This window comes from Phalangium opilio, unplaced genomic scaffold, assembly GCF_054372755.1.
Source record: "Phalangium opilio isolate 3A_F unplaced genomic scaffold, DU_Popi_V2 ptg000031l_1, whole genome shotgun sequence".
Lineage (NCBI taxonomy): Eukaryota > Metazoa > Arthropoda > Arachnida > Opiliones > Phalangiidae > Phalangium > Phalangium opilio.
The window spans coordinates 10216088-10241520 of record NW_028324158.1 but is presented as its reverse complement, the minus strand read 5'-3'; the positions used below and the strand labels follow the sequence as shown (position 1 = coordinate 10241520).

Genomic DNA, 25433 nt, shown 5'->3' with positions numbered 1-25433 from the left:
GTATGAAATAATATTTTTTAAATGTTAAAGCAAGTTTTTATTTTGAAATATATTCCATTGATACATTAGATTTTATTCAAAAGATTAATAATGAAAATAATAAAAATATATTTATAAACGTGTAACTTCCGAGTGTTGAGTCCAGGTACTGAAAATAATAAGAAAATTTCTATTATTAATAAATTTTAATCGGCGTACGAACGTTTGTGAAAGGCGGGGGGAGGGGGGCAATTTCGAAATTTCAATAAGGTCCCGAAAGCCGAACAATAGGGGAAACATTTATAATGCATTTCGAATACACCCCTGTAGAACCTGTACCCGCAATACATCAGTGTTATCTCCCTGTTTGTAGTAATGGAGAGTAAATAAGTATTCATCCATCACGATATTTTTCTTAAAATTCGTGTGAGATTTATATTATCAAATTGAATCCCAAAATACGCTCTAACTACATATATTGACTAAATACGTAAATGTTCATAGTGTTTAATCGGGAAACTTTTAAATTTAAAATTACGGGCTAAGAGAATTGATAGTTCTGAGTTTTCCAAGTGTTTAAAGTCGATTATCCAAAAGATTTCAGTTACTTTTCCAACTGATTCCGATTGGTTTTCCAAGTGATTGTAATAGGATATGCCATTTCAAGGAAGCCTGAATCTTATGCAAAATAACTTTACTCGCTCAGATTTGAACCATGGTCCGCGCTCGTCAGGCGTTTGGTAAAATGGACCATCAGACCACGTGACTTGTGTAATCAGTAGACAAAAAATAGGCTTTAGATAAGACTATGTAAATAAGATAATGAAATGTTTACGTCATGCACGCAACTTATAAGCGCTCAAGTACATAAAATATCATTCATTTCCCTGTCGGCCTTCAAAGAGAAAACTTCTCTTCGATCAGACGATCGGTTTTCGGATCTGGGTTGCGCTGAAAAATGTCAACGCCAAGGGTCTGTCTTGGTAAAATAGCGTTGAATGAAAAGAAATTAAATATAAATATCTTCTCTCGAAAAAGAGAGTTATGGACGTCTGATCCAAGACACGTCGAAGAAAAAACAACCAAGACCCTTCTCATTGATATCTTTCATTGTGATCACCGAAACGATATATACATTATCAAAACCCACCAATTTAGTAGGATAACAGGTAAATGAGATTTGACCTGCCTGATCTAAGATCTCAAGTTCCGGTCTCCTCTCTCCTTAGACACCAAACTACAATTAAATTTTGGGACATATCACTTTGTTACTGAATCTCCGTTTATAAAAACAGCTGTTGGTCTGGTATACCATACCTAGGACTCCGGTTCAAACACGTGGAGGGGATGTGATATTTGTACAAAAACTGTCCTCTGTTCAATGATACATTGAGGTTTGATTCATAACAAGGGTTACGCTACAGAAGACGTTGAAATGATACTATGTACTTTGCAAGTTTGCTATTGAAGTTATGTTTCACCAATGATGTGGTGGCGCAGTGGGTAGCGTACCAGTAAGCCACGCCGCGAACCCCGGTTCGATTCCCGGCGAGGGAAGTGGTATTTATATTAAAATAGTGGCTCTTTTAAATGGTACATCGCGCTTTGGTATATTGAGGTTCAATTTATCACGTTAGTTATTCCAGTGGTGTGGTGGCGCAGTTGGTAGCGTCGTCGATATACACACCACGGTCCCGGGTTCGAACCCCGGTAGAAACAAAAACAAAATCTGACTGAGATGAGTTGGCGCCATCTCGTAATCCTGCCTAAACATGGGAAGTCAGAAAACGGGGGGGTGGGGCCCCCCCCCGGCCTTTTTTTTCGATGAATATCAATTTTGTTTTTGTTTTACTAGCTTACTATGTTTAGTATATAGGGCGGTGGGTAGTAGTACCTATGCACCGCCCTTATTAAATTAAACATAGTAAGCTAGTAAAACAAAAACAAAATAGATATTCATCGAAAAAAAAGGCCGGGGGGGGCCCCACCCCCCCGTTTTCTGACTTCCCATGTTTAGGCAGGATTACGAGATGGCGCCAACTCATCTCAGTCAGATTTTTTTTTTGTTTCTACCGGGGTTCGAACCCGGGACCGTGGTGTGTATATCGACGACGCTACCAACTGCGCCACCACACCACTGGAATAACTAATGTGATAAATTGAACTTCAATTTAGAAAAGCGCGATGTACCATTTAAAAGAGCCACTATTTTAATATAAATACCACTTCCCTCGCCGGGATTCGAACCCGGGTCGGCAGTGTGGGTGACAAGCGCGCTACCTTTCGCGCCACCTCTTTCGGTGCACTGTAATAACTATAAATGGAACTTAAATATCAAAGCACAAAGTGTCATTTAAAAGAGCCACTATTTTAATATAAACACCACTTCCCTCGCCGGGATTTGAACCCGGGTCGTTAGTGTGGATGACGAGTGCGCTACCTATCTCGCCACCACTTTCGATGTACGCCAAGATTTATAAATTTGACTTCGAATGTTCTCAGATCATTTATGGGTTCTTATAGGACATGGTCTTGCACGCGCCCGCTGAGTTCGCTTCGCAACGGTGCGCTCGAGCTAGACGGGAAAGAAAAATGCTGGGCCGCAAAATCCAATTGGTGGTTTGCTGACGATAAATGAAAAACGACAGTTTCGCTGACATTCGGTTCCCCGAGACAATAAAAGGAAACGGAAATAGAAAAGCGGCCGCCCACATAATCCCTGCCGAGCTTTATCGTGTCCTCATCTTTCTCTCTCTCTCTATAGTGACTAGTCTTTCAACGCAGCTGCGATTGTTATTAAATTTCTCTTTACTACTTTTCCTCTTTCTAGCTATCTTAACTTCCCTCTTCCTCTACCTCTTTCCTTTCTGAAGCTCTCAGAGTTTCTTTCGTATCAGAGGAGAGAAATTACTAACGCGAACTTGGACCTGACCCTCCAAGAACTAAACGGGCAAATGACCAAGACAAGTGGAAAACTGGTTTTTGGAAACCCCAGAAAACTTAAATAACTTGTTCTACGTAGCATTACTGTTAACTGTGACATTATGTTTTTTATTATTAGTAGGTCAGTTTATGAACAGCCCCCGTATTAGCTCAATGTCTATTCTTTATCTAATCTCGCGTGTATAAAAAGGCCCCCTCTCTGTGTTAAACACTCAGTCTATCTCGGACCTCGGTCGTGTAATATTCATTTTAAATAAACCATAGTTTTAAAGTATCAATTCCCGTGTAGTCGTACAAACACACAACATGGTGCCAGAAGTAAATTAACGTAGTATTTTGTCACGCGATATCACGGTTAGCTTTTATTCGTTAATCAGTAATCGACTAGATTTGCGGTCTACTTCGACATGGAAAATGCAGAACGCCGCGGACTTTCAAATGCAACCGCCTTGCCAATTGAACTTTGCGAATTCAAACGAGTGGCCCCGATGGAGGAGGAGGTTCGAGAGATTCAGATCCGCGTCCGGTCTTAGTTCCAAGACAATGGGTTAATATACATGATGGGCGACAAAGCTGATGACGTATTCTTGTCGTTTACGTTTGCCACCGATGCAGAGAAGTCTGACTTCAATTGCGTTATAAATAAACTCACGAGTTCAGCAAGATGGCGAACCGGTAGAAGAGTTTATCACCGCGTGTCGAGCCCAGATTGAGAAATGTGCCTACGGAACTCTCCAAGACGAATTGCTGAGAGACCGAACAGTTGTCGAGACAGCAGAGGAGCCCCGATCATATATAATCGAGACGTCCAAAGGAAGGATTCGAAGAAACCGGTTCCATCTAGTTCCCCTACCGGACAATCATCACAATCACGGAATCAAGTCTTGCTCTCCGGAATCAAGTATCGGCCCAGAGGACGTCACAGATCCACCAAACATCATTGATCGAGAGGAACCTGACTTCTGAGGCAGCCCACGACAATCATGCATGCAATGCTGAAAACATTCAAGACGCCCATTGAGAGGCCCGTATTAGCTTAATGTCTATTCTTTATCTAATCTCTCGAGTCTATCTCGGACCTCGGTCATGTAATATTCATTGTAAATAAAACCATAGTTTTTAAGTATCAATTCCTGAGTAATCGTACAAACACACAACATTAACAGAAGTTAATAATTCACGAGTTCGAAATATGATGAAAATTTACTTACATTATAAAAAAGGGGTTGGATAGTTTCTTCCAAATCTCGCGACGAAATGCTTGACCCCACGAAGAGGTCAATCGGAGAAAATGAAATGACGACACGCGACTCTTTGTTAAAGAATGAAGACGAACTTTTATATTTCAAATGACTATTCACAACATTATAGTAACAAAACGTAATCAGATAATTGTTAATCTATAGTTAATATGGTAAAGATTTGTGGTCTTACGCGCGTTGCTTGCAATAACGCAAATTACGTTGGCGAAAATGTACGGCGTATTTCTTGCGTTGAAAATTTACAGCGGAATTATTATATGTACACCAAATGATTTTATATAACTTATTCAATAAATATTGCACTAAGTTAAAATTCTGATTAAATGTCGTGTTATACTTTAACATTACAATCTTACTTATGTCATAACAAAAATTAGTAAATTAATGTTTGTTAATATTGTTTAGGATGAAAATAAAAAAAAAACATAAATAAAAATACAGAACTACGCAGATCGTGATCTCTTTGATATTTCATCCTCTCTTTTTTTTATGAGATCTGTATCGGCAACAAACAAAAATGGTCCAAATAAAACCGCCCCGGGATATATTGAAATTAAATTTTTCTTTATGCAAATTAACGTCACTACAATATTTTAAAATATTAAAAATAATTGTCTATTTAATTTAATTCTATATAATTTAGTTTGTTAATTGATATATTTTAAGACCCAATTAATTTTTGAAAAGGATGCAAATGGATTTTAATTGAAAAAATGTTAAGCCTTGGCTCCGTCACTTACCTTCAAATTTCAATCCATCGCTTCGAATTAAAATTCAAGGCCAAATTACGATTAAAAGTAAACCTTTTAAAATAATAAAAAATAAAAATATGTCCAGTTAATTAAATTTAGTTTCAATTAGTCTGTTAATTGATATATTTTAACACAAAAGTAATATTTGAAAAGGATGAAAATGGATTTATAATTAAGAATCATAAGCCTTGGTTCCGTCACTTACAAATTAATATTAATTAACTAACATGAAATCTTAATTTATATCCCGGTTTTAGTTTATTTAATTATGAATTAAATTTTAATTAACTCTTGAAATGAATGTGGTCCTATGTCGCAGCGTTTAATTGTCCAACTTTCAATTACCTTTTGTCTGGAATTCACAGTTAATCTTCCCCCGATTTCACAACCAGTTTTCACAAAACGAAAACAAACTTCGCAATTTTAAAAATGTTCGGTGTTTTGATTGATTGATTGATTGATTGATTTTTTTTATAATTATTTAAATAAAATTACAATTATAATTAAAAGAATTAAAATCATAGTTTTGGTGCGTAATATTTATATTTATAAAAGGAAGAAGAAGAAGAAGTGTTGTTTGTTTGTTAGTTTTTATTTCGAAGTGTGCGGGGAAGAGTGTTTAGTTTAATTTACGTTTCTTAAGTTAATTGTCACAAGTGCTTTTTTCCGCGGCGCACTTAACAGCTTCGTCAATTTTATCAAACACCGGTACACCATTGCGAGTAGCAATGTCCGAAAGGTAGACACGCCCTCTATTATAGTCTTTAACGGCTTGTTCCGATAACTGATAAAATATTACGTAAAATAATTGTATTTGTTACTAAGAAAGATTTAGTTTTGTCGCGTTTCTAAATTAATTTACCTTTTCGCCATCAATTACTACATCATCAGGAAGATACTGAATGCAAAGCACAACATTACACTCCTTTCCAATGTAGTGAACCGCCTAAATAAAAAGAAAATAAATATAAAAACCCCAAACATACAAATTCATAAGTATCCGACCCCACAGATTAAAATTCAAAAGTATCCGACCCCACAGATTAAGAGGTACCCCACCCCACATCACCCCGACATTTTAGAGATAAAAATAAATAATAAAAAACCTCGGGGTTTCTATCAAGTCTCTATGGTTCAATGGTAGAATGTCTGTCTATTGCGTCAGCGACCCGGGTTCGCGGTAGGAAATGGGGAAAATCGTTATCTATTTAATTAGCACATAAATAAAAAGAAAATAAATATAAAAACCCCAAACATACAAATTCATAAGTATCCGACCCCACAGATTAAAATTCAAAAGTATCCGACCCCACAGATTAAGAGGTACCCCACCCCACCCCACATCACCCCGACATTTTAGAGATAAAAATAAATAATAAAAAAGCCCGGGGTTTCTATCAAGTCTCTATGGTTCAATGGTAGAATGTCTGTCTATTGCGTCAGCGACCCGGGTTCGCTTACAGTGCGCGAGAATACGCGATCCGAAGATTTAGATCGTCTAACGGAAATAAGGAACAGTTAAGTAACTTACCAAAATCATTTCGGACAGAGCTCTTGTATCCGCAGTTATGACGAAGAGCAAAACCTTACATCGGTCAACAGTGGCAATTTCCAAGGGACTGAGACGATCTTGCCAAGGACTATCATCGAAGGAGCTTGTGTAGCACGTCAATCCCTTCTTCCTAATAAATAAATAAATAAATTCAAAACCAATTAATATTGTACTCGGACAGTAATATCAGAAGGGGATAATAGAAGAAGGATGACACTCTGTATCCTCTTAATGCTTTAGTTATGTAACGTCATTCTTCCCTGGCGAAGGAACCCTTTTAGTTTGCTTTCCCGCTCACCAAACTACAAATGGGCATCGCACCGTAAGGTGAATTCTATAATTGTTTGGCACTAAATCCCCAACAATCACCCCACAAACCTTGATTGTCTTGACGTGGGACAAAAATGCGCAAGCGCGTCTGGCGAAATATTTAAACGCTAATAGAGTAATGATGAGGGAACTATTTATCGCGTATGTGATTCGTTTTAGTAACCTTGCTCTAAATGATCCGATGTTGGGAAGAGTGACGTTACACTTACCCCGTTTTGTGCTTGTACACTTCTCTCGGAGAGAAGTATTATATACTTCTGGTAATATACAATCTTAAGATCTTTAACTTACTTCAAAATAGGCATGGCAATCTCGTCTCTCCACCGGGATGGTCGACCGGAACCTCCGAGATAAAGATGCCTGTACTGGCAAGTGAAACTGATTAACGGAGGTGGTGTTTCGCAGTTGCCATTACATAGAGACTCTTCGTTGTTAGGTTGAAGGAACCAATCTAAATATAAGAAAGAAAGAAAGAAAGAAAGATACGTACTTTAACAGTTGATCAGGCGAATCAAAAACGTTTGGTTTATTTCAACTTACCAACAAGTTTGGAGAATGGATAGGCCACGGAGGTAATTACTTTAACAACTTTAGACGCGACGGAGTTGATCAGATTGGAAGTGTTACCATTCCCATCGTCACAAATGGAAAACTCCGTCATGATACAGCAAAACTGGTCAAAGTCTATTCTAACATCGTCCAAGTTGACTTTTAACTCGCGACTTTCACCGTAAGTACTTTCGATAATGTTTTTTAAATTTGTTGTACTTAATTCCTGAGAGGTAAGGATTTTGTAAGCCATGCACACCTACGATAAAAAACACAATTATACGTAAATTACGTCAAAAAAAACACAATTATACGTAAATTACGTCTAAAAAAACACAATTATATGTAAATTACGTCTAAAAAACACAATATGTAAATTACGTCTAAAAAAACACAATTATATGTAAATTACGTCTAAAAAACACAATTATATGTAACTTACGTCTAAAAAACACAATTATACGTAAATTACGTCTAAAAAACACAATTATACGTAAATTACGTCTAAAAAAACAATTATACGTAAATTACGTCTAAAAAACACAATTATACGTAAATTACGTCTAAAAAACACAATTATACGTAAATTACGTCTAAAAAACACAATTATACGTAAATTACGTCTAAAAAACACAATTATACGTAAATTACGTCTAAAAAACACAATTATACGTAAATTACGTCTAAAAAACACAATTATACGTAAATTACGTCTAAAAAACACAATTATACGTAAATTACGTCTAAAAAAACACAATAATATGTAAATTACGTCTAAAAAACACAATTATATGTAAATTACGTTTAAAAAAACACAATTATAAGTAAATTACATACGCGTCACCAAGAACAAACAATTATAATATTTTACTTACATCTTCTAAGGATATGAATCCACTATTGTTAAGATCCAAATCATCAAAGACTTCTCGCAATTTACTATTTTAATAATAAGAATAAGGTTAAAGAAAGGTCAAAGGAGAACCTTAATATTTAACGAGATACTTACAATAATTTTTCCGCCAATTGAATGTGAGCCATTTTGACCGGATGTTGGGCATCATTCATTGTTAATTCCTGTGGTCGAATACCATCTTTGACAACTCGAACGGTTCCTTTAAGAGCTTCGTTGATATTGTTAAACACCGGGATATTTTCGCGTTCAACAATGTCCCTTAAGTAACGGTGACCTTTTCTTAAATCTTTCACTTCCCTTTAAAAAAAAGAAAGAAAGAAAGAAAGACCGTTAGATGGGGTTGAGTTGGCTCCTCCCATTTTGCTCAAAATGGCGGCGAGTTTTGGTACGGTCAAATATCTTACTTTTGAGTAAGTTTTTCTCCAAATATTGTCGTTTCATCATCAATATTGTACATAACTAGCATTAGTTTCCTTTTTGTCCCTGAAAATATTGCTAAAAAGGTTAATTTCTTAGGTTCCCATCCCAGGTGTTAATCATTTTGATTTGTTAGTAGTAAAATTTAAATAATACATTTACCGGCGATATGGGAAGCCTCGATCATAGACGCGATCGATCTGGTTTGATTATCAATAACGAAAAATAAAACTTCCGCATTTTGTTTCGCGAGGTTTTCAAGTTCAATAAGTTCTGGTCCCCAATGTGCTACTTGCTATTTTTAAAAAAGTAATAACAATAAGTTTTACGTGAAATTTTTATTAAAATAATAACAATAAGTTTTACGTGAAATTTTTAATAAAAATAATTAAGTTTTACGTGAAATTTTTAATAAAAATAATTAAGTTTTACGTGAAATTTTTAATAAAAATAATTAAGTTTTACGTGAAATTTTTAATAAAATTTAAATATTTCGGAGGTTTTTATTAGATTTAAATTAAAATAGTAACGATATACTTACTGGATTGTAAGAGCTAATGGCTTGGCTTTTTAAGAACGGAATGGCTATGTCTCTTCTCCATGTTGTTGGGTTACAAGATCCACCCAAAAAAACTACAAAAAAGTTATAAAAAGGGTTATTATGAACGTTTCAAATCAAAAACTAAAGGGTTAATTAATTTGAAATTATAATATTAATTATATACCTTCATATTTTGGATTTGGTTCTGTAATTATGGGAAAGAAAAGAAAAACGGAGGAATAATGTTTGTATTAGTTTCTAATTCGAACTTAACTTAATTAATTAATTAATTAATTAATTAACTTGTATTTAAATTTAATTTAAGTTTTAAAGGGTTACGTACTGTTTGTTGCGTTTAAAGTTTTTAATCGAGAATGCGCTCTCCTGCCTTCTTTTCTTGTGCGAGAAAGTGGAGTTGGTTTGGGGATTCTAATACAAAAAATTAGATGACGTGTTATAAACATAGGTATTAGCAAGAAGTTATATCTAGTATCTCAGAGAGAAGGTATAAATTCGCCAGATTTATAATCTAGCTTTATCTACAGTCCAAACGTATAGTAGGTCCGGAGTCAATCCCCGTCTCTAAATTACAACCAGCATCTAATTGGTTCTTGAAAACTCACGTCAGCGCGACGACGCGAGTGACGAAAATTACAGTCATATTTTCTGGTTGAGGAGAGGCGAAATAGCCCGGCCTCCTTTTACGTCCCCCCTTGTATTTTGAAAGGGGGACTGGGACTATGGCGCGCGAATACAAAGGCATCTTATACCTTCTCTCTGAGATACTGATATAACTTCTTGGTATTAGGTGCAAAGATTCGTTTCTTTAATCTATTATTTTTAAAAATTTCCAAATTTCATAATTTTCCTTACAAAAACCCCCTGGACTATTCGAGGTTTTTACAAACACTACAAATTAATAAATTAATTAAAATAATTCATACCGTATTCTTTCATTAATAGCTTTAAAAACTATCATCAGAAACGTCTTAATCATAAAAATCATTCTACTACTATAATTGCAATCGTATTTAAATCCAAATCAATTTAATTTAATTTATAATAAAAACTAGCCCGACTTTAAATCAAAATATATTGTGACCCGTTTGGTAGAATTCTACAAGCGAACTGACACTAAATTCAGAAAATTTCTTATAACATTTCACGTTGATAATATCACAATATCATAAACACTAGTATTGCACATGAAAACGTAAAAAAAAAAAATATATGCCTAGCTGTTTAGTTGCTTGTATCACGTTCTTAATAAAAAGACAGCACTTTATAAAATGAAGATTAAATGTTTTACGTACACACTTTAAATATGAAAAAACACTTACTTTTTCTCATAACATGTTTTTAATTCCGAGGCAAATACGCAAAATTCCCCGAATGTAATGTATTCCCTCGTATTTCTTTTGGAACATTCGCTAGCGCAGTGCAGCATTTCGTGCACTGAAATTAAAATATTTAACACTTTTAAATCCATTCGAAACCAATAATAAAAAAAAACGGCGGCTTGAAGTGCCTAATTATTTTGGCAATTTTTATTTTTAATTGTTTTTAATCAGTAGTGAAATAATAAAGCAACTTGAACTATCGACAATTTTGCCAATTGTTTTTTATCAGAACCGAAAAACAAAAAAATCTAGAATATTTTCCCATGGAAACTGAAACCTTTTAAACATTGCAACAAAAACCAAGAATATGAACCAATTCATCAATAATCTATTTACAATTACAAGTACGTGGAAGATTTCCAAATTCTGGGTCCACAATGAACTCGTAGATATCACCAGATTTTAATACATATTTATATGAAGAAGCAAGTGATATCTAGTTTATTAGGGAGAAGGTATAAGATGCCTAAGTATTAATTCGCGCGCCATAGTCCCAGTCCCCCCCCTTTCGAAATACAAGGGGGGACGTAAAAGGAGGCCGCGCTATTTCATAGTCTCTCCTCAGTTGGAAAATACACGTAATTTTCGTCATTCACGTCGTCGCTCTGACGTGCACGAGTTTTCAAGAACCAATGAGATGTTGGTTGTAATTTAGAGGCGGGGGGGGGGGATTAACTCCGGACCTACATAGGTTTGGACTGGAGATAAAGCTGGAAATATGGCGCGAATTTACACCTTCTCCCTAATAAACTAGATATCACTTCTTGTTTATATATATATATATACTTCATTGCAAAATTATTTTGCAATTTCAATTGAAAAAAAATATATATAAATATATGGTGATTATATAATAATATAATAATATAGTCTTATAGCTGCTTGTTTTGAAATTTTGGGCATGCAATCAAAGCCGCTCAAATACTATAAAAAAATTCGCAAGACTAGCAGTTTCTATAATTTTTATTTTCTAAAGCTAATCTATAGAGTATAATTTAAAATAAACAATATTTAAATTAGGGTGTGTATGTAGCGTACACTATCAATTCTTAAAAATTTATTAAACTATCTGATGAACATTGAAACATGACGACATATTTTTAGAATTAAAAGAAAAATCTTTATCACTTGTTAAACAACTTTTACTATTTATTGTGATAAAAGTTCAGATTATAGAGGCCTGGCTGGCGTCTTAGTGTCTGATGATTCTCAAATTTCAATGTATTGGTGTGTGTAATTGATACAGGTCATCAACTTTTTCTATGATTTTAAATATCTTATCGGTGATTGAATTTAAAGGGAATATAAACTGATTTCACAGTTAGGAAGGAAAAGATTTAAATATTGAATTTTAATAGGACATTTAAGAGCATTTTAAATAAATAAGGGAAGTGGCATAATTCCATGTCTATTAGATTAAATTTTAACTCACTAAAAGACACATTCTATCAAATGCAACCTTTTTCAGGTTAAAAACATATATTTCAGGGAAATAATTCCGCTATTTTTCACGTATTTTTCATGTATTTTTTGATAATTTAAGGTTTATTTGACGTATTTAATGAATAAAAGGCGCACATACCTTGAGATGCAGAAGGAAAAATCTCCATGTCGTGTAATGCAAAAGGTATGGCGTTTTCTGATAATGTATTTGTACGTTCAGCTCTGCAAGACCACACAGAAAATAGTTGCCTAAAAGTGAAATAAAAAGAAAAAGGGTTAAAATAAATTGAATAGATAATTAATGAGATTATTATAGTCAAATTTGAAGGATGTAAACTATTATCAAAGCTATGGAAAATTTGTCTAAAAATAATATCATTTGGTAACAAACGGAAATTCAAAAGAAAAACAAGAAACATTTTAAGTGAAGAGATTATTTTAGGCACAGTGAACTCATGATATTAAAATAAAATAATATAATATCAACTCAAAATTTTGATAAACAATTTCCAAACTCGGGATTTCAAATAAGAGTGCAATATTTATATTATGAAGCACTTTATGTAAATAAATTCAAAACCACCACCAGTTTTAGCCTCAAAGCCATAGGGGATCAGGGATTTTTGACTAAAATTTGTTGTGCAATATATGAATTCATAATTAAAACGCCGTTTTTAAATATTTCCCCGGATTTACGTTCATTTTTGGGGGTTTGATTAGTATAATTAATACTGTAAACTAAAAATCAATAGGTAGGTAAAAAATGCCATTTACCTTTTACATTCTTGGTAATGATTGTAAAGTTATTTAAACGGGAAATTTAACAGGAAAAGGGTGGGTCTATGACCTAGTTTTAATAAATAATAATTACTATTAGCTTACCTAGTTAAGCTGCCATACAGATGAACAGACATTTCTGACCCTGAGAAGATGAAGATGAACTTGAATTCCGAAAACGAGGAAGCCTTAACCTAAAAAGATAAAATTAAAACCACACATCAATTTTTGTTTTATACACTGATACTAGTAACGTAATTTAAGAGTTATCTTATTTTCTAGTTAATAATAATTAATAGGACTTGAGAATAATATTAAACTTCCTACCAAAAGGTAAAGAATCCCAGTTTGTTCAATACTTCAGTCACTAAGCCTTGGACATTTTATATCACTGGTCTTACTACTACTCCGCAGGTTATCGTGAATCATTATATTATTCGTATAATAAATAAAGAGTCCTATTACTGCCATGGCAACCACTTTTTATCGCTATATAATGTTTTTGTTTGTTTCATTTCATTTATACGTGACCGACAACAACAACAATAACAAACATTACGCAAGGTATAAGCAGACGATAAGTTAATCGAGTTGACCGATAGATGCAATGAGCACTACCCAATTCTCATAATCATCTTTCGACCAATCGCAGCATAACGCATACGGCTTATTTGACCAACTGCATCGAAACCTCGAAAGCCCATTAGACCAACTGCATCGAAACCCCATTAGACCAACTGCATCGAAACCTCGAAAGCCCATTAGACCAACTGCATCGAAACCTCGAAAGCCCGTTAGACCAACTGCATCGAAACCTCGAAAGCCCGTTAGACCAACTGCATCGAAACCTCGAAAGCCCGTTAGACCAACTGCATCGAAACCTCGAAAAGCCCGTTAGACCAACTGCATCGAAACCTCGAAAAGCCCGTTAGACCAACTGCATCGAAACCTCGAAAAGCCCGTTAGACCAACTGCATCGAAACCTCGAAAAGCCCGTTAGACCAACTGCATCGAAACCTCGAAAATCCCGTTAGACCAACTGCATCGAAACCTCGAAAATCCCGTTAGACCAACTGCATCGAAACCTCGAAAATCCCGTTAGACCAACTGCATCGAAACCACGAAAAGCCCGTTAGACCAACTCTCATAACGTCGAAATCATTTTCACCAACTCAAAAAAAATTCTTATTTCCCCACTTCGACTAAATTAGAAAAAGGCGCGAAAATTCAAATCTCGTTTTAGCACGAGCTCGGATTTAAAAGTTTACTTACATTCACAATTTACGTAATATTTTATAAGAATGACGAAAACTACAGCCATTAAACTATTTAAATAGATTCACTTTTTTTGAATGAGCTCTAAACTACAACTCATTCATCCTTTTATACAAATAACTCTCTCTTATAATTTCCAATCTAAAGATATAATTTACTATAACGTCACATGCCTAGGAAGAGAGACAGCTTGCCTACGAAACTACGCAAAGAGGAAGATTGGCATTGAAAAAACCCAAGACCTATGGTAGCTTACACAAGCATTACAGCTCGTGACGTCAAAAGGAACCATTATTCCAGTAAGTGTTTTGACTTAAATGATAGGTTTAATAAGAACAGTGTGTTATGATCCTTAAGTCCGCGTAAATTTCTTGGAATAGCGGTTTTGAAATATCAGAGCAATGTTTGTGCGGTATAATTAATACGATACTTTTTGAAATAAATTAAATTGAACGTTTAAAAATATTCTTCCTTCTATCTCAAAAATGAGATATGTATAAATGAATAGTTTTACACATGGCTACGCTACCCACCTACGGTCAAAACCTACGCAACACCAATCAGCAACCCACAGAAATAATTTAAATTTTGGGGAAAAACGCGTGCGCCATGCACGGTCCCACTTATGGCCGCTTCAAAGTTACATATTTGCGTATATTATTTAGTTTAGCGACGGCGCGCCCCTGGTGGCTTAGGAATGTGCCTTTTTAATATAAGACTGGTTTTGGATTTGGCGGGGTTTTTGGATAAATTTTAATTTATGGTTCCACGTTGATATTTTCGCGACCGCCCTCGAACTTAAGTCAAAAAAATAAAAATAAAGAGATTACGTAGTCCCACGCAAGTTGTTAGTTTAATATTTGGTTTTTAAATTAAATTTATCTATCGAATTACTGTTTGTTTAAGAATATTCATGACCCGGGTAACGCCGAGTTACAGGGGGAGTAATAAATTAAGATTTAAGAAACGCTGTGGTGAATTTGGCAGTTGTTTTCAATGAAAATACTTCTAATAGAGATATCCGTCAATAAAGTCATAAACAAGAACTCATTTGGCTATAATATTTATAGAAGATTGTTCCTATATCCTAGATATATAATACGTATGATTATCTTGTTCTAAAACCGCACCATAATTCATGACGATGCATAATTTAAAATAATATCATAAGTTAATAAGATATGTTCACCATAAGTTTGTCACTGGTAACTTAGAAACTGGAGCTTGTCATGAAGTGAGGGAGGTAGGTCATAGATTCGAGGTAAAGCGACGCCTGGTGAGGCGCTGTCAAAGGCCTAGTATAAAATAAATAGAGGAAGATGGACTGCAAAATTTACAACAGAGTGTAGGACTTAAATCCTGGCTTGTCGTTCTCGAACTAGTTATCTCGAGCTGTAAGTCTCTAGCATTACGAAGTATAGGTAGTGTCATACTTATGGAAGGAACATATCTTATAAACTTATGATAATATTAACATTAATACATATTAAAATATTTAAAAAAATTTCTTATAACGTAATATTGCGTAAATCGCTCCGTATTCTACACAGCATCTCATCCACCTTACAAAAAAAAAGAGAAGAATTTGGCTTCGAACGACGCCAAGGCTTGTTAAAGACACTAGCCTTGAGACAAATACACCCTTAAGGAAGGTCGCATTATCTCGAAAAGTCTAAAAAACAAAAGTCATCGATTTAAAGTATATACTAAGCCTATTTCTTTCCTGTCAAAATAAACGCTATTTTTGTCGAGATTCGTAAGAATTTGACGTTGTTAACTTTGTAAATAGATATAGTCAACATTTAAAGAAAAATTCGCAAAGTTTCTAGTCAAAACAATCTAATTGTAAATGGTGTTTTCAGTCGGTTGTTAAAATGCGCAACAATTTTAGAGGTTAGTATATCGTAACCTAATTCTTAAAAAGTAAAAGAATTTTACATTCCTAAACTAGGAAAAGATATACTGCAGTTAAAGGAACATAGACTTGAAGAAAAGAAGAAAAAGAAGTGGTTATGATGGTAATACCCTTGGGTGATTGCCAATTTTTCAAATTACAATTTGGGGGTGCGTCTATTACGACATACACGAAGTGAAAAATAAGATGTCTTTCTTAAACTAGTTGATAAATGCTGGTTGGGATCGAACCCGGGGCCTACTAAACGGTATAGTCGAAGGTTCATCAACAACAGATCACTAAGTAGAAACGAAACGTTCGAATTTGAAATGTATTACTAGTAAAATTTAGAAGTGGTAATAAGGCACCATATAACTAAAAATAAACATAATTATTTAACAATAATGTTACCGGGTTAATACAATAATGGATAGATACGGTCTGTTTGAGTTACGAAAAACTCTGAAACGATTTAACATGATTCGTTTTATAAGTTAAAGTGTCGTTTTCTCGAATTTTTGATTTGCATTTTGACAGCTCTAAACAATCCGTAATAAAAACGAAGGGAATTTATTTAATTCCAAGAAACGAACGTGGTTGGAATATCCCTTTTCCGTCTTGCTATTACGTTGTCGTTTCTATACTCTAAAAGATATCAGATTGAACTTTCGTATTTAGAAATTCTTTTTTTTTTGGTCTAAAGTTTCGTAGTTTGGGACGGGTATTTTATATGCAGGAAGTTAAGTTTATAAAATTGTTTCGAAATAAATTGCAATAATGAATAATTTTAAATTTATCAAAATTCAAAAAATCCCTAAATATAATTGGTTCGAAGTGCATAAAATACAAATTAGTTTGCTGTTAAGGATTAAGTTGGTAAAAGTTTAAAATTGCGTAATTAACTAATTCAAATTGGTTCAATTGGTGCTATGGAATTTTTGAAACTCAAATTGTGTTAAACAAAGAAATCTGAGGCAAATTATAACATTTTCTCAACTAATTTGAGCTCATTACGAAGCGTTCCAACGTTTATTCAAGTATTTTTAAAATTAACTCCATTCGACCTTCAATTTACCAGAAAAAAAAATAAAACAAAATTAAGACTTGAGAAAATGTCTTTTTAAAATATACAAGTTCTAGAAAGTGGTATTCAATAATGTTTCACGTAATTAATTTACTTTTTCATTTCCTTATATGGCCATTTTACGTAGGAAGACTTAATTATAATCTTTGCCACTTAAAAGAAATTACTGTTCTACTAAATGTATAGTTCCAAAAAGAAAAATATAAGAACACGTTCGAAGTTTCATTAAAATAGTAAAAAGGGAGAGTGAATGAATAAAAACATTTAAGTAAAATTCAATATTGTTGGGTAATTTTTCATGAAATAATCCTTGTTTGTCACCCACCACTTTTTGATTCCACCCTATCTTTAAAAATTATTTTTAATTCTTTTATACATGTTAGCGGGTTTCTTTATAACTAAATATTTTCCTAAAGAGATATAGGTGTCGAATTTAAACTAAGCTTGAAGTTATTTAGGCTAGTCACACCCACACAAGGTATCGCGTCAGGAATTTTAAATTCAACTAAGTCCACATTATCAGCGTCTCTCTTTAGCGAATGAATCTCTTTACAGTTTGAGGAAAACGAAACAAGTACCTGAATAATAACCCGGTATACCCGATATTTTTTTGTGTGTGGGTGAAACGATTCTTGAAAACTAAAACGTGATAGTCTAAAGTTCCTATATTTTGAAAGAAACACAACTGTAGAGTTAATTTATACTAAATACAAGGATGCCTAAAATGGTCTTGAGTATAGAGGAAAGGCATAATTTGAAGAGGGATTGATAATTTACTCTAAATTTAAAAAAATTAACGTTCAAAAATTAATGGCAATATTTTGTAACCTTCCGCCATAGTTTAGGGACCTCCTGAGTTTCTACTCCAGGGTTGTAGGGTTAAAAAGAGGATTAACACCCTGTATTACCTTTGAAGTTTCCCTAACTATTCAACTGCTAATATTTTTCTATTTATTTAAATTATTTAGGAAAACTGGATCAGTTCAATTCCTACTACGAGTTCAACGTTTATGATTTAATTTTTGTGTTCTAAATATAGGAAAACTGCAATTTTTCATCTAATTTAGGAAATTATTTATATATCTACAGCAATTTCACAAAATATCAAATAAATATTAGAATCAATATTGCAACCTTTTTAGCAAAGACAGAATTCAAAGTTCCGTACAAAGCTGAATTTGTTGTTTCACTTCGTTAAAAATTTAGGTCCGGCTGTCTACCAACAAAAGCAATTCAAATTCTCAAATGGCCAACTTAATCCAACATCTCCACACGTTTTCTTATGGTAAATAACCCAACAAATAAACCCCCTTTCGTCTGCCAAAACTATAATTGAAACCAACCCAGCAATTACTTCTCAAGGCCTACGAAAGTCATTGCTCTTTTGCATATACTGTCTATAACTTAACTCTTCCTAATCTATCGTTTCAATCATGCAAATATCCCTTGCAAATTAATTTACAAATACTTTTCAGCCGGGTCAAGAAAATCTGACCCAAACGAGGTCTTAACGAGTAACGGGAAAATTAATAAATTCTTTAACAATTTACATATTTTAAGAAATAAGAAAGAGTCAACACCATTCATTAATGTATTAAAATTTGCGTTACTTCGTTCTAAGGAAAATGATTAATACTCTACGCGAGTAAAAGGCCAAATTGCCAAAGCCTTTTATTCAAACTTGGCCCGTTGCCCCCAAAAAACTTTCTTTTAAAGAAAAATGATTCACATCTTACGTACAATGCGAGTGAGCTAACGTTTTTCAAAAGGGTTGAATCAAAGTTAAATTTCTTCCCTTAGAAACTAAATCTCGTAAAACTTCAAGAGGAACCTCTTACCCGCGACCTCTTTCACTTAGTTGCAACTATACTGCAAAACTAATTACTCAAAATGAAATAATCTTAACCATCGCAATACCATTTTAGGAACTTTGAAATGACTTTATAAAATGGTTTTGGAAATTTTCTACTTACAACAAAACGCTGTCATCTCATCGTGAAACAATTTAATACTAAAGTCGATACTCCTTTCATTTTCCTTTTATACTTAAATCCCTATCGTTTCATTATCAGAACGGTTACGTATATAAGATCCTAGATATAAATTATCAGTAAGATTGCAATTACTACGATTAAATCATTTTCACAACTATAACGAAATATCGAGAAAACAGGTGATGGTTGCCTAGCTACGGAATAACGTAAGGACGTAACTTTGAAAATGACTTCGCTATATTTAATACCGAAAAGGTTTCTTGTAGTCAACGAGTAAGGAAGTTTGGTTGTTTGGGTTCAATAAGAAAGAAAGTTTAACATGAAATAATAAATAAATATAGCTAAACAAAATGTTGCAATTATTACGTCAGAATCTAGTAATTAAATGGATTATTATCAATATATCTCGTTAGAAATTACTAAGGAAATTACAGCATTGGGATTTAATTAAATACTTCTATAATTTGATTCTTTATATTTGAGGAAATTTGACTTGCAAATCAATCGTAATACCATTTGAAGTGAATAAACAAAATGCTACATTACATCCCGTTCTAATTATAATTCTAACACCCTAGTTTATCGAACTATACCACAATACCACGTCAAATAAAGAAACATCACGAGTTAAAACACGTGCTACTGATGTAATAATGTACTACCGATACAGTATATACCACGTGACTTATCATTGATGGAAAAATTATAAAGATCCTCCACGTGCTTTTCTGAAGGAGATATTGCGTAAAAACCCGAGGTTACGAAAATTAAAAACTTTAAAAAGAGAGTTTCACGAAAGTCCTAGCCTAATTCTTAAAGGATGAAAATTGAAAATGAAGAAAAGAAGGGGCGCAACGTGTTATATTTTAAGTCGTTAAAGGAAGAGAGCTGCTATTAGTCTTTTAACTCCCACATGGTGGTGTACGTCCTCCAAAAATAAATATACGAGTTAACTTCACTTCACTCTATGTATGATGAAGTTCCATAGATATTCTTTTGGGAGTTTTGAGGAAATGTTTTTGCAAAGACGTTAGATTAAGAGGGGAAACACTTTTTCTATAGACTAACTAACTGCTGAGGAAGAGAAGTAAGTGGAAAGTTTTTAGCTTCCACTTGTATATAGAAAAAAAATAACATTCAAGGCTCTTACGTAGTTTGTTTACAATTGTCAAAGGTTTTCCTAGAAATCAAAGGTAAGGGTATTTGCTCCATGATTTAAATTCTGACGTAGATTGGATTTAATTATTCATTTAACCATACTAAACTATTCCTCACTATCATTAGTAAACAGTTATTCTTTTGGCTCTGAATAATAAAGGGTAGTATATGAATAGTTATGTTAAAAACATTAAGCAGTGGTTGGTAACTCCAGCTGGGTGATCTCACATCGTATTTATATCCAAATTATCTACTTAGTATATATGAAAAAAAAAGTCAAAGGCACGAAGGGGTTAAGATAATTCAAGGGCAAAACTTTGAAAACTGGTAAGCTTCGTAAACTACGTCGTAAACACTTAAGCAAGCGATGTTACGAGTCTATCGACATTAAAAACGCATTAAGTAAAAAACATTTAGACAAGTAATTCATTTAACTACAAGTCTTATTTCCTTAGTACGCAAATGCTTAATTATAGAACGTAAAAGGCTTAATATGACATTATTTCAAAAACTTAAAGAAGAACCCATTCGAGATAGTCTAAGCTTTAGTTTTGTCATCTCAGGTTTATGTGACATATTGACAGTTGCGTAATTTTTAAGGCATGTGACTGTAATATGAAACTATGAAAAGATATTAATAATTAATTGTCAAAAGTATCTCTAACTTTATTTTAAGGATATAGTGTTACAAAATGCATTCCATTACAAACATCCATGGACTTTAATTCCATAAAGGACCGGCACAAATAAGTAATTTTCTGCTAAAACACAGAACAGTCAGCTTATACCGTAATACATCTAATTTACTGTCTCTACGTCTACAGCCAATACCTTTAAACAGCGTTTTGAAATTTAAAATATACCTGAAAATATATCTTAATTTACGTTCATATCACGATTTTGCGTCTCGAGAAGCGCAGTTTCCCGTCCTATAGCGTATATAATATCCATGAAAAAGCCATAGCACACGGTCTATGAATTATAAAGTCTACGGATTATAACGTCTACAGAAACACGTACACAGTTCCCAATCCTAATGTAACATTGAGAAAAGATGACTTTAGATAACCGCGGTTAAAGGAAGTAAATAAAAGGAGGTTGTTGTGACATTGAAAAACAAAAAACGGAGTACACGTACACAAGTTGGAATAATTTACTATACACACGTTATATTTTCTAACGGGATATACGATTATTAACTAACCTCAGCAATAATGAAACGCCTGGTGTATTTTGAGGTCAAAAACTTCAAGGAAACGATATGTGTAACGGTATATGGTTGTTTATAATATTGTAGAGTGTTTCAACGTCGAAGTGTTATGGTATATAAAAGGGGGCGTATTTTGCGTTGTAAGTCTCTTTGTTTGTATTTTTGAAATATATATTATTAGTTGGGAAAACTGGGTTGCTATGATAATTAATTTGTGTATTGTTATGCAAAAATGCAGTTCTAAAGGACTGTTTTAATTTCATATGGAGTAATTTATATTAATTTTAATTTTAATTTTAAGCGATATAATATTTTAATTTAAATATTAGTTTTAAGTCAATTTAATGTTACCAAATATTAATTTCAACCGAGTTTTAAACGAAATTTTTGAATTTAAATATTAGTTATAAGTCAATTTAATGTTAGTTTATAATTAATTTCTTAGGAAAGATTAAATAGGGATTGAGAAAATAATTTAAATACATCAGGAAGTGAACTTTATACTGCCTGTACCGCAACAGTTTAGAACCGTACCATAATCTTTAGTATTTCTCTACACCCACAACTTTTTAACAGCGAGGAAGTAGCTGATAAGCGAGACCACCAGGGACGTAGAGGTATAAAAATTAACACCTATAGAGTGTAGATAACCAGCTAAATATATTCATCAGCGCGTTTATCCACGCTCCTAAGTCTGTATGTATGTATAAGTGTAACTAATACCTCACTAACCATATATATATATATAACTTCGACATATGGAACAAAAACCGACCGAACCGTCAATGCGAAACAAAATTCAGAAAGACAAAAAGTTTCTCAAGTGCCTTGCCAATTTTACTACTAGTCTTTTTGAGCATTGAAAAAAAAATCTATTCATAGGCCTAGGCGAAGGGCTAATCTAGACAAGGCTGTACGTTAAGAGTCACATTTAAAAAACCAGTATACATACGTGTTGAGAACTAATTTTGAGTGCTACTTATTTCCACAAAAACCAAGAAAAACAAAACAAAACTGGCCTCTTTGGGATAAAAACAACTTTTTTAAAAAAGGAAAACTGTCACTGTTATAAATTATAAGTTAAAGGCGTATTCAGGTTGAATATAGAACTGAATGAGAACGTTAAAATGCGATTCAAATTTGGTCGAAATCGGTCAAAATATAAGAAAGTTGCGAGTGATTGTTTCAAACAGTATTGGTTTTTTTTATTACATTTTTACTGTTTGACAGTGCTGTAACTTTAAAATTTTTGCTTAGATTTTCACGTTACTTGTGAGCACATTCAGGTGCAATATGAAGCCAAATTTTAACATTAAAATAATCCAAATTCGCACCAAATCAGTCAAAATATAGTAAGTTTCGTGCATGAGGTTGCTTCAAACCCTTTTAGATTAACACTCAATTTGAATTTACGATTTTGATCGTTTGACAGCGCAGCTCGCAACTTCCTAATTTTTCACGCAATTTAGGTGACAAGCCTTATTTGTATTCTGTATATTTTGGTTAAAAAAATACCGTATAGACATTTCACACTGACACTAGTCCTTCAACTAAAAAATTGGTTACGCAAGTGGCACTACACTGCAAGGTTGAAAACAGCTAAGCAGATTTTTTTTCTTCTTTATTTTTAAAGTCCCCATCTTACTCAGCCCATCTTATAATTAAACCGTATCTTTAAACAAACTTCTAAATATAAACGATACCCTAAAATATAATTTACCAAAATGAACCCCAGTGAAATAATCGTAGATGGTTCTTACCTCTGATAGGAAGCCATTTTTGCAAACGTTACAAAATAAACTCGGTCGGAAGAAGAAGTAGTTTTTTTTCCTTTTAAATTTTTAAATATAGTTTTTTTTATGATTATTTTAAGCTTTTATGAACTGTTACACCGGTGTCACGTGGTTAAGTCGATTTGGCGCGGATCCACAATCTTTAAAAGCGTGTTTTTCCGCGATTTTGAAGTAGAAATAGTGTTCTTTAAGATGAAACTGATGTACATGAACTGTCATTTGATTAAAAATGAATTTAAAATATCGGTGTTATTCCATTTTAGACGTTGTCTGTGACTGTGACTAGATAAACACGATTGATTATTATCTATTGAATCATTTTGATTCTTGTAAAGTTTTAAAAATGAACTACTCAAGACAAGAGCTAAGCTTAAACTGACATTACATCGGCAATGGCGTCGAATTTAAAAACTTTTTCAAGCCAGCTTTTTCAGCTCGAGACTAAACTTCCCGTTTCGCGGTGGAGTACATACAGTCTGTACAGAACAGATAAAAGTATACTATGGCTTTAACAGTATTAAGCCGCCAAATCTAAACGAAGCGCACTGCCTGCCTCTAGCGGGGAATAAGTTAACTAACATTAAGAGGGTTTGGTTTTAGGACGATGGTGAAAATGTTGCCTCCCCCTTTGAATGAAATAAGCAATTGTGTGTATCTTGAACAGGTTTTAAAAGAACCGCGATAATTCTTAAGGCATTAAGAAGGGGTATGAAGATCAAGGGATAGTACCATCGCTGTAATTTATTTCATTTTCTAAATTGGACTTCAATATAAGCAAAAGTTCATAAAATATGTTCCTTCCATAAGTTTGTCACTGGTAACTTAAAAACTGGAGCTTGTTATGAGGTGAGGGAGGTAGGTCATACATTCGAGGTAAAGCGACGCCTGGTGATCTTGGCGCTGTCAAATTTGGGCTTAGTACAGACTAAATAGGTTAATATGAACTGCAAAATTCACTGACTGTAGTATCTCAATTCTCACTTGTCGTTCTCGAACTAGCATTACGAAGTATATGAAGTGTCACACTTAAGGAACGTATCTTATTAACTTATGATATTGTAATCTCTCGTAGTAGTTTAGGGACCTCCCGAGTTTCTACTCCAGGGGTGTACGGTTATATAGAGGATTAACACCCTGCGTTACCTTTGACCTTTCCCGAACTATAAAAGGGTCCACTGCTTGTGATAATAAGTCAGTCACTCACTCACTCTCCACTACAAGGATGTAGTAGCATGCTCGAGCGGTGGGCTTTGACCCTGGAATTGGACTTCATCGCGCATTATTAGTAATTATGTTTAAATTCTTTAATTTGTAATAAATACAAGTCTTTATTTATTTAGTTAGTTTAATAAATGTATGAATGAACCTAATTAATGTGAGTAGTTTAATTTTAGTATTAGCCAAGGCTTTTATGGAGTTTAAACTATCCCTTTAAATTCCCTTCGTAGCCCGGGAAAATAAACGAAAAACTAGTTAAGTTTTATACCTAATTATATTAAAACGTAAAACCGTCGAATTTTTTTTTTTTTTGTACAAGTATTTTTTTTTACACACCCACGGTATGTAAGTTTTGGCGCGCTTTTTTTTCCCGCCATATCAAGTTGAAGTACCGCGTGGGCTTTTTTAGAAAAAGTACGTTTTTGGTCTCGTGACGTTTTTTTAGTAAAAATAAAAAAAAATCCTTATGTGTACCAGGCTTTCACGAACTACCTACGTAGGAATTTTATTATTTTTTTTTAAACCATATTTTATTACTTCTCGCCCCTTAGCACTAATTATCGAATACTAGATACGATCAAATTTAGGGTGATATTTTAAACAAAATTAGTTTGTTTCTTCCTTGTTTCTAACATGGACATGCGCTGTAATATTAAAACTCGGGTGCCAAGAAATGATTTGTGTGGAGAGTTTGACCTTTTCACCTCTGCACGAGATAATAAACTTATAAGATTTTTTTTTTACCTAAACTCTGTAATATTTAATCAATTCCCCTAGATTAAATATACAATTTAATGGCTAAACCCATTCTTATCGTTCTGATTTATTTGTTTTGTACATACAATAAAATTATTTTATAACAGTCAACTCACCATTATTTCATAACTACTTCTTATTATGATGCATAATTTACTGGGCTATATATTTCAAACCAAGAATTCATATA

At 33.6% G+C, this 25433-nt stretch overlaps 1 protein-coding gene and 2 long non-coding RNA genes across 7 annotated transcripts; 1 reads left to right on the top strand and 2 right to left on the bottom strand.

Moving 5' to 3' along the window:
* Nucleotides 1-4233: 4233 nt before the first annotated feature.
* LOC149690560 (uncharacterized) lies at nt 4234-5570 on the bottom strand. Its single transcript, XR_016383755.1, has 2 exons — nt 5282-5570; nt 4234-4987 (listed from the first exon to the last, which is right to left on the bottom strand). It is a non-coding gene; the product is annotated as an uncharacterized LOC149690560 (long non-coding RNA).
* A 9-nt stretch (nt 5571-5579) lies between these two features.
* raw (NDT-like domain-containing protein raw) lies at nt 5580-23767 on the bottom strand. 4 transcript variants are annotated; one of them, XM_089870104.1, is made up of 17 exons: nt 13281-13447; nt 13189-13248; nt 12967-13055; nt 12224-12333; nt 10582-10696; nt 9585-9670; nt 9426-9446; nt 9242-9333; nt 8863-8995; nt 8688-8778; nt 8377-8580; nt 8243-8306; nt 7359-7626; nt 7110-7269; nt 6468-6618; nt 5799-5882; nt 5580-5720 (listed from the first exon to the last, which is right to left on the bottom strand). In XM_089870104.1, exons 3-17 carry the CDS (start codon nt 12996-12998, stop codon nt 5580-5582), a joined length of 1752 nt encoding a protein of 583 aa, XP_089726230.1. In that variant the 5' UTR covers nt 12999-13055; nt 13189-13248; nt 13281-13447. The 4 variants fall into 4 exon arrangements, with proteins under 4 accessions (XP_089726230.1, XP_089726229.1, XP_089726231.1 ...); XM_089870103.1 differs by lacking the exons at nt 13189-13248; nt 13281-13447 and adding an exon at nt 23237-23767; XM_089870105.1 differs by having other exon boundaries at nt 8688-8766; nt 13189-13446.
* On the top strand, nt 15809-16435 carry LOC149690559 (uncharacterized). 2 transcript variants are annotated; one of them, XR_016383889.1, is made up of 3 exons: nt 15809-16029; nt 16088-16154; nt 16256-16435. It is a non-coding gene; the product is annotated as an uncharacterized LOC149690559 (long non-coding RNA). The 2 variants fall into 2 exon arrangements; XR_016383888.1 differs by having other exon boundaries at nt 15809-16154.
* Nucleotides 23768-25433: the final 1666 nt, after the last annotated feature.